Raw genomic sequence first — 12,732 nt, 5'->3', positions numbered from 1 at the left:
TCTCTGTGTGGTTCTGCTGATAAAGACAGATAAGAGCTGCGAGTGTCGGAGTGGAGAGGTCGCTGGGGGGCTTTTTCATTCACCAGGAACGGTGCCGCATTCCTTTGTTTCAGCATCTCTTCGCAGGGTAGATGCTTGCGCAAGTAAAGAGGAGTGGGCTGACTTGAAACCAGGAAGCTTCCACGGCCCGCTTCCTGTTATTAATTTCAGCACCACTTCAGCCGAATGGAAGTGATGCTGCTGTATCGTAAAAATGTATTTAGAAAACTCACAGATTCCACCGAACGATAGATTTAGCTCGACAGAACGAGAACTTCTTATTAAAACATTTTGGTTTTGTATCTGCTGAAAGTCAAACCTGCAGTTATGATCTTCGTAAATGGAACCTCTCAGTCATCACTGTCTACATCAGAAAATATGTAACTGTAAGGAGAGAAAAAAGGTTTTTGCATAATTGTTTAAACTGTCACTATCTTGTGACGGCGTAGTATGAGACAGATAATGTGTGAGGTGATCAAGCTCCTCCAGCTGCTCCCAGTGGTTCCGCTGCCATCTGCAGAAATGCATCACTCTTGGTGAGACGCAACCAATCAGAGCCTGGAGGAGCGTCTGAGCGCTGTCGCTCATGGTCGTGTACACGCTGCTAAACGTGCTAATGGCTGAGAAACAACTTCCAGGAAAACTGTTTAGCTGGTGAACTAGCTAAAGCATAGCAGAGAGAAAGAGGGGAGGATGTGAGCAGCGCATACATGAGCATGATAGACAGTGCTAACGCCCTCGTCCTGGCGGTGATTGGTCGTTTCTGATGGCCCTTTGTATTTCTGTACTTTGCACTGGGAGAAGGCAGAGGAGCTTGTTTTTCTTTTTGTTGTTTTTTAGCCGATTAACAGTACCTTATCAAACTGTAATGATAATTTTAACAAATTAAAAACAGTTCCATATTACTATACTTCTACATTAGACAACTGGAAAATCTACAAAACCAAACTCATACCAGCTAAGCTTAGAAGCTGAGTTTAGATTTTTTTTTTTTAAATACTTAAGATGAAAACAAGTAAGATAAATGTGTCTTCATTTTTTGTTTGGGTCTTCATACTGTTACAGTCGTTACTACAGTTGTTGATCAACCTAAAGTTTATGCGGAGGTGGGGGGACTACAATCTCTCTGGCAGATAGAGGTGACCGAATACGATTTCTCTCACTTTCACTACCTCTATCTGTTGCCCTTTATGCAGGGAAGTATGAAGTGGTGAACTTCCTGACTAAAACGTTCTTTCTTCTCTTTCAACAGCCAACCATCACTGCTCTTGAGCAAGATACTTTGGTTCATTAGAGAGCCCGTGACGTTTCTCAGCTGCCCACTGTGGATAAATTAAGATTTCCTGCATGGAAAGAGGAAATCAAAGGTCTCGGGGGTTGAAATAAGAGATAGAGGAATGCGAGTGCGCGGGGCTTCAGGAGGGGGGCAGTGTGAGCACAGACAGGGGGCGTTCCTCCTGTCAGGTCGCTTGAGAAGAGCCAGGTGACTAGCAGGCGGATGGGGTGGGGGGTTAGAGGCTGCGCTGCTCTGGAAATGCTTCAGGTGGTAAAAGGAGCGTCTGAGGTCAAAAGCATCGCTGCAGCGGACCTGTGCGGTGGTGAAGTGATTGGATCAGGGCTCCGTCTTTAGCCTCTGGTGTGGTGAAAGTGTTTTTAAATGTCAGAGTTTCAAAAGAGGAAGAGGTTGGCATTACAAATTCTGGTGGAGTGTAGTTTCCTTTTACTGGTGGATGCAGTAAAAGGAAACTACTGCGTTAATTTAAACTACTGCGTTAGTTTAAACTACTGCATTAGTTTAAACTACTGCGTTAGTTTAAACTACTGCGTTAGTTTAAACTACTGCGTTAGTTTAAACTACTGCGTTGGTTTAAACTACTGCGTTAGTTTAAACTACTGCGTTGGTTTAAACTACTGCATTAGTTTAAACTAAACTACTGCATTGGTTTAAACTACTGCGTTAGTTTAAACTACTGCGTTGGTTTAAACTAAACTACTGCATTGGTTTAAACTACTGCGTTAGTTTAAACTACTGCGTTGGTTTAAACTACTGCGTTGGTTTAAACTACTGCGTTGGTTTAAACTACTGCGTTGGTTTAAACTACTGCATTGGTTTAAACTACTGCATTGGTTTAAACTACTGCGTTGGTTTAAACTACTGCGTTAGTTTAAACTACTGCGTTGGTTTAAACTACTGCGTTGTTTTAAACTACTGCGTTAGTTTAAACTACTGCATTGGTTTAAACTACTGCGTTAGTTTAAACTACTGTGTTAGTTTAAACTACTGCGTTAGTTTAAACTACTGCGTTGGTTTAAACTACTGCGTTAGTTTAAACTACTGCGTTGGTTTAAACTACTGCGTTGGTTTAAACTACTGCGTTGGTTTAAACTACTGCGTTGGTTTAAACTACTGCGTTAGTTTAAACTACTGCGTTGGTTTAAACTACTGCGTTGGTTTAAACTAAACTACTGCATTGGTTTAAACTACTGCGTTAGTTTAAACTACTGCGTTGGTTTAAACTAAACTACTGCATTGGTTTAAACTAAACTACTGCGTTGGTTTAAACTAAACTACTGCATTGGTTTAAACTACTGCGTTAGTTTAAACTACTGCGTTGGTTTAAACTACTGCGTTGGTTTAAACTACTGCGTTGGTTTAAACTACTGCGCTTGGTTTAAACTACCGGCATTGGTTTAAACTACTGCATTGGATTACACTACTGCGTTGGTTTAAACTACTGCGTTAGTTTAAACTACTGCGTTGGTTTAAACTACTGCGTTGTTTTAAACTACTGCGTTAGTTTAAACTACTGCATTGGTTTAAACTACTGCGTTAGTTTAAACTACTGCGTTGGTTTAAACTAAACTACTGCATTGGTTTAAACTAAACTACTGCGTTGGTTTAAACTAAACTACTGCATTGGTTTAAACTACTGCGTTAGTTTAAACTACTGCGTTGGTTTAAACTACTGCGTTGGTTTAAACTACTGCGTTGGTTTAAACTACTGCATTGGTTTAAACTACTGCATTGGTTTAAACTACTGCGTTGGTTTAAACTACTGCGTTAGTTTAAACTACTGCGTTGGTTTAAACTACTGCGTTGTTTTAAACTACTGCGTTAGTTTAAACTACTGCATTGGTTTAAACTACTGCGTTGGTTTAAACTACTGCGTTAGTTTAAACTACTGCGTTGGTTTAAACTACTGCGTTGGTTTAAACTACTGCGTTGGTTTAAACTACTGCGTTGGTTTAAACTACTGCGTTGGTTTAAACTACTGCGTTAGTTTCCTAACAGAGAGCGTTATTCGTAACGCTCTCTGTTAGGAATGGAGTACTTTACAACATATCTGCTGGATAAAAGAGTTCACAAAAACAACCTAAAGTGCAATTTGAATATTAAAAAAGAAAGGTGGAATAAAACGTCAAATGCACAATGGTACAGATTGGAGCAAACCCTTGAAAATTGATTTTAATTATTTTTGTATAATTCGGGATTTCACATTAGACTGTTTATTTATTTTTTTTAAATGCTTGGCCCTTTTGATGCTTCTTTGTTTTCTTGTGCCTTTACTTACACTGGGACACTAAGCCAACACTAATCCCTTTTCCTGAAACACTTTGGCTGAAATGTGTGTGTGTGTGTGTGCGTGTGTGTGTGTGTGTGTGTGTGTGTGCGTGTGTGCGTGTGTGTGTGTGTTTTGATGGAGTGGAGAGAGAGAGGGGGGAGGTGAGTGTTTGGTGGAGGACCTCACTACAGTATTTCTCTAAATGCGCTGCACAACTTTGGCAGTCGAGGGGAATGTGACGACGGAGTATCATGCTCGCCCCTCAGAGTGTTTTCTCACGGGAAAACCGCTCAGGATGCAAACAGGGGCTTAGGGCATACATGTGACTTTTTTTTTTTTTTCTCTTCAGCTCTATTTAGACCTTTATTTATTTTTTTTATTTATTTTTCCAGGAAGGTTAGGTTGTGGATCTCGTGGAGCAGAGCTATAATAAGACCGGAAGAGCAACGTGAGCCACAGAGTTGCCAGTAAAACAGAGTGTAAACGATAATGTGACACCATTCAAAGCTATGTGGACTCAAGGGATTAAACCTAAATCAGTGGTTAACAACCTCAGTGAAAATGTCATTGCATTTTTTTTTTATAACGATAATAGCTGCTATTTCTTTCTACATTTTAACAAGACATTTTTTTTTGTTAATTTCTATCACCGTTTTCTCAGCCAACAAAACATTCATTAACGTTCAAAGGAAAGTTCAGCAAAACGAAAGACTTTGTTTCTGTTTGGTATTTCCTAAGCTTCGGATCTCCCAATGTTTTCCATGTTTATAATCGAATTCCATGATAATATTGCGTTGGACAATTTGAAATGCAAATATGAATACATTACAAGAGTAACAAGTGCCTTACACAGCTGGCAGTTCAGCTGTTACACAGACAAACATCTTCAGTTTGATTTGTTTGAATTACTCTGTCTGGCTGTTAGCCTCCCGAAAAAGCAACAAAACTTACTGACAAACATTCGTTGAATCACAATTCTGTGAAATGTTTTTTTGTTTGTTTTTGTTTTTTTAAGCTGGATTTGATTTTATTCCCAGATGCAAATTCAGAATTGAGAGGGAACTGGAATGCAGGATCAGCAGCCACAAGGTTCATACCTGGTTACCGTCATCTGCTGCAGTTTTGACTGGGACTTCTCATAACTTTGCCCCCTGAGATCCTGGAATAACTCTCTGTTCTGCTGTTGATTCTCAGCTCGACACTTTGTCGTTACGTTGCAAACAAAGGAGCATCTCGACCAGTTAGCAATTTATTTAAAAAGTTTGTTTCTGAAATTCATTTTAAAAGTGTAACTCATGTCTGTGTTCAGTTCTGTCGGTTATACATGACTTCCATGATATTGAGGAAGGTTGTCTTACTGAAAGGTATTGGAGTTTACCAGTCATTGAGTACTTTTACTTCAGTATATGCAATACTAGGTTGATGCTTCTGCTACTCCTGGGGGTGTGTGGCATAGAGCTGATCTGTGATTAATGCTTAGATGATAAAGTCCAGGCTGCTTAGCACTAGGCTAATCAAGCACTGTGTAACCTTGTTTTGTTTTGTTTTTTTTGTTTTTTTGTATTACTGTTTGTTTCATATGAAATGAATAATTTCTGCAAAACAGATGAGTTGTAGCAAAATAGCCCACAGTAAATGCTTGAAATATATTTCTCAACGTGTAAGGAAAGCTATATCAATTTAAGTGGTTTGTTGCTGAAATAAATCAGCTGTGCTTCTGGATTTTTGTTTTGACGTGCATCCTTCATTTCCTCTGACAACCACCTGCGGCAGCTCAACTTCCACACCTTGTGAACTGTGGGCCTACGCAAAACCAAATAATGAACCAAGGACATTTTCAGAGGTCTGTGATTATGCATTTGTTGGTCTGCATGCTGATTTGACTGTTTACAGAAGTTTGTCTCTGAGGCTAAGCCACACTAAAACCAACAGGTTATTCTTGTCGGTTTTATAGAGAACTAAAGTAGCCCAGACTTCAGTTACTTACGAGTTGTCAAGCCTTTAGTAGGCAGATTGTGTCCGCACCTATCTTTCCGGTCAATCTGTGGGAGGGAGGGGTTTTAGAGAGAGCTCGCGTGTCACTGAAGCGGAGTCGGCTGCTGGCACGCGCCCCTGCTGACTCGCGCTCAGAGAAAGTTCTAATCAAGCCGCAGTTGTCCGGCCGGCTGCGCGTGCGCTCTGCTCGCTTTTAAAACAACCCCGAAGTCCGATTCCTTTCCTACCTCAGACGCTCCGGGTTTGACTTCGGAGCAGCGCGTCATGTAGCCTCTCTCTCGCGCTCCCTGCCGATGCTTGTTGTGGATATTTTTTAATAAAGCGGATAAGTTGCGGGGAGCGAGTGAGGTTGAACTGGTGGAGGTGGGGGGGATCCGGTGAACCGCCGGGGCGGACGGACCACCATGCTCCGGCCGTGGACTACGCACTGGGTCATGTTCGGGCTGGTGTGCCGGGCTGTGGCACAGTATTCTAGTGACCTGTGCAGCTGGAGAGGAAGGTGAGAATGAAGGATTAATAACAACGTCGTCGATAGAATGCTGTTGTTTTTTTTTCTTTTCTTTTTCTCAGAGAAATTCACATTTCTGTTTTGACCGTCTGTTAATGATGACTTCTGAAAACGCATGCTCTCGTTTTTTGTTCTTCCGTCAGAATAGATAAGATCTTAACTACACCGACTTCTTTTTTCTTGAGCAAGATTGTAGATATGTTCAGGAAGGCCAAGCTAAGGTCGTATTAAGGCCAGGCTAATCTAACTAGTTTATAAGTTAAAGATCTACTGGTTCCTGCGCGTCATTGCCTGTGGTTTCTGTTGCAATGACTCCAATCCTACTCGCATTTCTTTTCTGAATGTCACTCTTCTTAAGAAAACGACTCTCTAAACAGGCAGACCAAAAATGATGCCTCGAGTGTGATTAACTGTCTGACCGCGTTCTCCTTATACGGAGAACGTTCTCCTTCCTGAAGGCTCTCCGTTACTGGGGTGTCGGTTCTTATCTTGGGTAAATACACCCACAGGGCGCCTTTGATCACTCCTTCAAATCCCCCGCTCATAAAAGATGTAAGCCAGCACTGTGTTGTAAAGTTGGCTCGCCTCTTACTTGTAACGATTTTTATCGGATCCTGCGGGTTGCTGTTGCTCACGCACGTCTGAGACAAACGAAACGATTTGTTTGGTGTTTGCCAACACCTGTTAAGAGCTCAGTTTCAGTTGATCTCTTGTGGCAAAGCATTCAGACCTCCGGAAATATTGTCACATTTTTGTCACATTTCAACCACAAACCATTGATGTTTGGCTGGAGGGGTTATTTATAAATACAAATCTGAAAAGTGTGGTGTGCATATATATATATATATATATATATATATATATATATATATATATATATATATATATATATATATATATATATATATATATATATATATATATATATATATATATATATATATATATATATATATATATATATATATATCTTCCATGTTATAAAACATGGTGGTGGGAGCATCATGCTGTGGGGAAAGGTGAGCTTCTCAAGAGTTCATAGAAAACAGAATCGTTCAGGGAAATATGCAACTGGAACTACAATTGAGTAGCTTAGATCAAAGCATTTTCCTGTCCTATAGTGGCCTTTGCCTGAATCTAGTTGAGAATCTTTGTCAAGATTTAAAAATCTAAGCAGTTTTCGGATTTTTAATTGGAAACAACTTACACATGAAGCATGCATCTTAATCCTTCCACTTAACAATTATCCCACACTTCTTGTCTTTCTCCTAAAATGTAATAAGTTTTAGTTTGTAGCTAGAAAACAAAGAAAATGTGAGAAAGTCAAGAGGGTGTGAATACTTTTGTTTGTATATATATATAAACTTCTTATGTTGTGGGATGTGTCTGTAATCACACAAAGAGAGTTTTCATCCTATCATCCTGTCTTATCACTGGTCATAATTTTTAATTCTGTCTCTTTGTTATAACTCTTAAGAACAGTCATCTTCTCTCTGTCTGCAGCGGTTTGAGCCATGAAGCTCACCGCAGAGACGTGGAGCAGGTCTACCTCCGCTGCTCTCAGGGGTCCCTGGAGTGGCTCTACCCCACCGGGGCCATCATCGTCAACCTGCGACCCAACACGGAGTCTTCATCCAGGGGCACGGCTGACGTCTTCGTCTGCATCAAGCCTCAAACCTTCTCCCAGGTGTGGTTTGGCCTGCAGCTGTCGTTTGCCTGGTTGTTTCACACTTTCTGAATGACTTCTCCCGCTCTTCCTGTTCAGGGTTCTCATGTGTACCTGGAGCACGAAGGAGACCTGAGGCTGCTGCTCTCAGACGCCGACCAGGCGCAGGGCGCGGTGCGCTGCTTCAGCCTGAAGGAGGGGGCTCTGTTTGTGGAAGCCGTCCCACAGAGAGACATCAGCAGGAAGATCACAGCTTTCCAGTATGAGCTGGTGCCCAGTCAGGGACCAGGGGCCCATATGTACCCATACCTGCATCAGGGGCCAGGTAACAGGATGCATATTTCTGTTTTTTCAAAGGCACTAAACACACGTTTTTGTTTTGTTTTGTTTATTTTTATAAGATCCAATAAATTTCCAACTTTCAGGCTTTCATGCCGGAAATTTCCTGCCATTAAAATTGTGATATTTAGGTAAAACTAGACATGATTTTCTTTCCTACAAACTCGATTGTTGAATCATTACAGTAGGTCTATGATGTAATTAGAGCTATGTTAGGTGCAGAATATTTTAATGTGTTACATTAAAGTTAATTGATTGTACATTTAGATGCCTTACAGATAATGTGCAAATTCTGATCTGCTGAACTGAGAATAATTTATGGTTTTGTATCAACACTAACCTACAAATCTTTCAAAAAAAAGTCTCATTTTGCTTTCTTTTTAGTTATAAATATTTTCATAGAAGATTTTTCATTTTGGCAACAAAAACAAAACCTCACCTCAACCACTGCGGTGGATATGTTAAATGTAAACCAAACAGGATTGGGTGTAAATGTAGACTTTCTATGACTGAGACTATCATAAAAAAAACTGTCTTCAGTCAGAAGCTTCTTTAAATATGCTGTAATACAGACAGCTACCACAGATCCTTTCTGCCCACAGCCATCACCATCTACAATAAGTCTTTGAAAAATCTTGACTTCATATAGTTTGCAGCAACATTTAATATCCATTTCAGATCATTAAAGTATTTTCAATTGAACTGAATTGCTTTCTTGGCTCAGATATCTTGTTTTATAGTTTTACCTTCGTATTTATAAAATCTAAGAGATTTCTCTTAGTTTGATGGTTCTATGACAAATTCGCTTTAGAGAAAAATTAACTTTTTTTCCAAGCTCAACATGTTTGGAATTGAATCTTTACGTCATTAACTTTTCTTGGTAAGTCGTCTACGATCTTTCCGTGGCTTCTGGCGCTCTGAAAGCAGAAACCGAGTTTGGAAGACTAGCAGTAGCGATCTAAAAAAAACAAACAAACTGTGAGCCAGGAGACATGTCGCCGTTCGATCTTTGTTTCTTCATCATAACCTTGATGAGGCCTTCCTCCCACCCTTCCTCTCTCCCTCAAGCGAGCCGCACGTATGAAAACAAGCAGACCAATCAAAAAGAGTCTTGTCAGGGTCAAGCACAAGGGTCAGCCAGTCCTTCCTCCGCTGCCAGTCAAAACCGACACCACCCATCCCCCGACCCACCACCACCACCATGTCTTCCCCTCTCCCTGAAGGAGGATCTCTGAGCAGCCCACCCGCACGTGTGAAGCGGTGAGGTGGGGAAGGACGGAGAAGAAAGCCTCCCCAGTGAAGTTTCCTGCCAGGGTGTGCGTCTGGCGTTTTAGTGCTGCTTTTATAGCTGCCAGGGTCGAAGGTTAATCCCCCGATTCAGTCTGCTTTTTCTCAGGTCTAGTCACCTGCTTTGCTCATTCATGCACGCTTTATTTCTTTTGATCTCTTTGGATAAACACCCTCCTGCACGTAGAGAACTGGAAGCAGACTTGCTCCGCTTTCCTCTCATTCACATGGAAAGTGGATCTTTGAAAGAGCAAGTATTGGGATTTTTGGCTGAAAGATACAGCCAGACACACCGAAACCTCTTGGACCTCTTTAACTTTGGTCCAAGCAGAGAGAAAACAATGTTTTTCTAAAAAACCCTTTTTTCAGAAAACAGTTAATGCACAGGGGAGGTCTGGAAAACTGCTTAAGAATGGGGGAAAAAAGAGGTTCACTGTATGTTTAGGGTGAAATGGTAAATTTAAGATGTAAACCCTTAACACCAGTGTGTTTTCTCTAAACACAGCCACTTTTTCCTATTATTTTTAAAATCCTAAGAATGTGAGGATAGAGAAGTGTATTATCATTTCTACTATTTATATTATTTTGAATGCTGATTCTTGATTTGCGTACAACAAATATGAGCGACAATGCACTTTTGTTTTTCAGTTTCCCCGAGATTTGTCCCGCTTTCAAAATTTCCAGCGTGTGCTGAAAAGGTTAATGATCTAGAAGAAATAGTTATCAAAAGCAAATCCACAATGCTTCAGGGATCGTTTCTGATTTATACTTTGTGTTGTTTATGTTTGCCACGACTTGCTGATGTGGCACAGCTATTTCAGTATAGTCAGCATTTTTGAGAAAATGTACCTATGAAAGAAAAATCCAGCTCTAGACTAGTTTAGTTGGAGCCCAAGTTCTAGGTAGCTACTTTTGATGAAATAAGCTTTGAAAATAGGAACTTGTGTGTTTTTATTAAGGATACCTAACGTGTCTTCCTTTCCCATGTTCTGATTTAGTCACCTGTAAGCCCTGCTCGGACCAAGAGGTCCTCATGGCTGTCTGCACCAGTGATTTCGGTAAATGCACCAACACACATAAGCACACAGCGCAGAATGAAGGATGGTCTCCTGGCAGCAGGTGTAGACTTTGGAAACTGCTGTTAATAAGATTTTACAGATTATGTAACCCTGACAAGTCAAAGACAAAGGGAGAAATTGACCTCCTCTGTTTTGCTGAATGATTTTAAAATGTAACTTTTATTATACGGTAACCAGCAAAAACTAAAGTTCAGTCTTGGAGTTCAGCAAGCTCCTCCTGCAGGTTTTATTAACATTTCAAAGTACTAACATGAGAGCAGACTGGCTTCTTATCCGATCCTTTAGAAGAAAGTAACTAAATAGATTTTGCTTATGTAACCGCATATAACACATGGTGTAAAACTCAAGGCCCGCGGGCCACATTCTGCCCGTCATAACCTTTCCTGCGGCCTAAAGAGAACAGAAGCATAGTGGTTACCTTGGACATCTTTTTTTAATTAAAATCGAATTATGTTTTATCTGTATAGTACCAATTTACATCAGTAAAATAAAAGTAAAAAGATGTTAAATAATTTTTCATTTCATGAAGTACTCATCAAATGCAGAGAAATCTATATGTTTTTAATAGTTTCTTAATGGTTAGCTATGTCAGGCTGTTGATGCCCAGTGATGTGGCCCAAATTGAAAGTGCTTTTAACTTCCACAACATTTGGTTCAAACCGATTTCCTTTCCTTTCCTTTCCTTTCCTTTGCCTTGTCTTCTCCTATTCGGTCTTTCAAGCTGGCTGTGGCACTTTTGGAGGTGCAGCGTCGAGCTCGAACCAGCACCCCGTTGTCACGGTGACTCTGCGTCAGCTGTTCCAGCAGAAGAGCGGCCTGTTTGCGCGGGGCGGAGCCAGAGGACAGGGCTGGAGAGGACGGGTCAGCGTTCCCGCTCCGTGCGTTGTGCGTCCAGGAGAGGACGAGTTCCTCCTGACCGGCTCTGTCCACTTTGGTGAGGCGTGGCTCGGCTGTGCGCCTCGCTATAGAGACTTCTTAAAGCTGTACGCCGAAGCAGTGAGTGCAGGAGCAAACCCCTGCCACATAGACACGAACTGAGAGATTTCTAGAAGAAGACAATTCGCCTTAAAATGAAGGAGTTATGGGTAAAAATACCGGAGCATTTTTATGGAACAGAAAAGGAGAAGCAGCAGTTTAGCCAAACATGGTCCAGGTTTTGTTGACTCTGCTGCCTCCATTTGACTACTCTTGTGAACTACGAGTGTATTTCTGTACAGACTGACTAATTTCTGTAAAGTGATATTTGTGCCCTACCAGTTGTTGCGATGACGGCCTTATTGCTATTTCTAGAAATGAAAGTTTGCTTTGTAAAAAGCTTCCTGTAAATTTTAGCCTTCTGAGAGAAGTCTATGGTATGCAGCTCTGTGAGTCTATGTGTACTGGATTTGTGTGTGTGTGTGTGGTTTGCAAATGGGTCTAAGTGGCTTATACGTATTTACAGAAAAATAAACCTGGTGTCTTTTTATGAACAAAAGGTAAACTGAAAAGGCTGTGGTTTTGTTACTGAACTACAATGAACTCAAGAGAAACTGTGCAACGAAAATAAAGGAAGATCCACGTTGGAGGACAAAAAGTTACCAACATCGTAATAAATGTAAACAAACGAATATTATCTGGCAACTTAACCAATATAAAAAAAATAATGTGAGTGACTATTAGTTGGTAGCAGAGATGGAAAAGTCAGGCATCTTGTCTGTGACACTCGGTGTTCATTTATTGTTTTGCGTGTGCAAAGTGAAGCAAAAAGAGAAACAAAGTTATTTTTTCTCCCCCACCCCTCCCAAAACACAAAGCCTGTTCAATAGCAAGAGCAAAAATAGGTTTCTCTTGAGTTTCATGCTGCTACATCTAGCAGAAGCCAAACGGACCAAAAGAGCTGCTTTTAGGCAGCCAAGTGAGATGAATGGTTACTTTGATGTTTGATATGTTGGAATGAAAGCGCTGGAGGATGTGAATGACCTTAGATGGGTGTTTGTTCGCCTCTCCCTACGTCTGCTGTCAGCAGTGTGTGTAATGCTTTCTCTCCTTCCTCAGGAAGAGCAGGAATGGATGGGATGCCACCTTCCTGCTCTCGCCTTCACTCTCGCACACACTATCAGCCCGGTGAAAACCAGTCCTCGTTCTGCGCTCCGCTGTGTACAGACGGGTCTGGACTCTCTGATGCTGAAACAGTTGCTTCCTGGAGGCGTGGATTCCAGGAAGTGGATGAATCATTTTAGTGATTTTACTCAGCCAGTGAAGTTTGGCCGTGACGTA

General features: G+C 41.1%; 1 protein-coding gene across 1 annotated transcript; it reads left to right on the top strand.

The window, feature by feature from the left end:
* Positions 1-5,613: 5,613 nt before the first annotated feature.
* Positions 5,614-12,010, top strand: LOC122829671 (meteorin-like protein). Its single transcript, XM_044114413.1, has 5 exons — positions 5,614-6,096; positions 7,609-7,792; positions 7,871-8,096; positions 10,396-10,455; positions 11,198-12,010. The coding sequence occupies exons 1-5, from the start codon at positions 6,002-6,004 to the stop codon at positions 11,512-11,514; spliced, it is 882 nt and encodes a 293-aa protein (XP_043970348.1). The 5' UTR covers positions 5,614-6,001; the 3' UTR covers positions 11,515-12,010.
* Positions 12,011-12,732: the final 722 nt, after the last annotated feature.

This window comes from Gambusia affinis, linkage group LG04 (genome assembly GCF_019740435.1).
Source record: "Gambusia affinis linkage group LG04, SWU_Gaff_1.0, whole genome shotgun sequence".
NCBI lineage: Eukaryota > Metazoa > Chordata > Actinopteri > Cyprinodontiformes > Poeciliidae > Gambusia > Gambusia affinis.
The sequence above is the reverse complement of the archived record's forward strand: the minus strand, read 5'-3'. Positions and strand labels throughout refer to the sequence as shown.

Excerpts from the sequence above, each read along its gene's own strand:
- LOC122829671 (XM_044114413.1), top strand. The coding sequence starts at position 6,002 with ATGCTCCGGCCGTGGACTACGCACTGGGTCATGTTCGGGCTGGTGTGC. Across the intron at positions 6,097-7,608 it reads CTGTGCAGCTGGAGAGGAAG|CGGTTTGAGCCATGAAGCTC; the intron begins GTGAGAATGAAG and ends CTCTGTCTGCAG. Across the intron at positions 10,456-11,197 it reads TGTCTGCACCAGTGATTTCG|CTGGCTGTGGCACTTTTGGA; the intron begins GTAAATGCACCA and ends CGGTCTTTCAAG.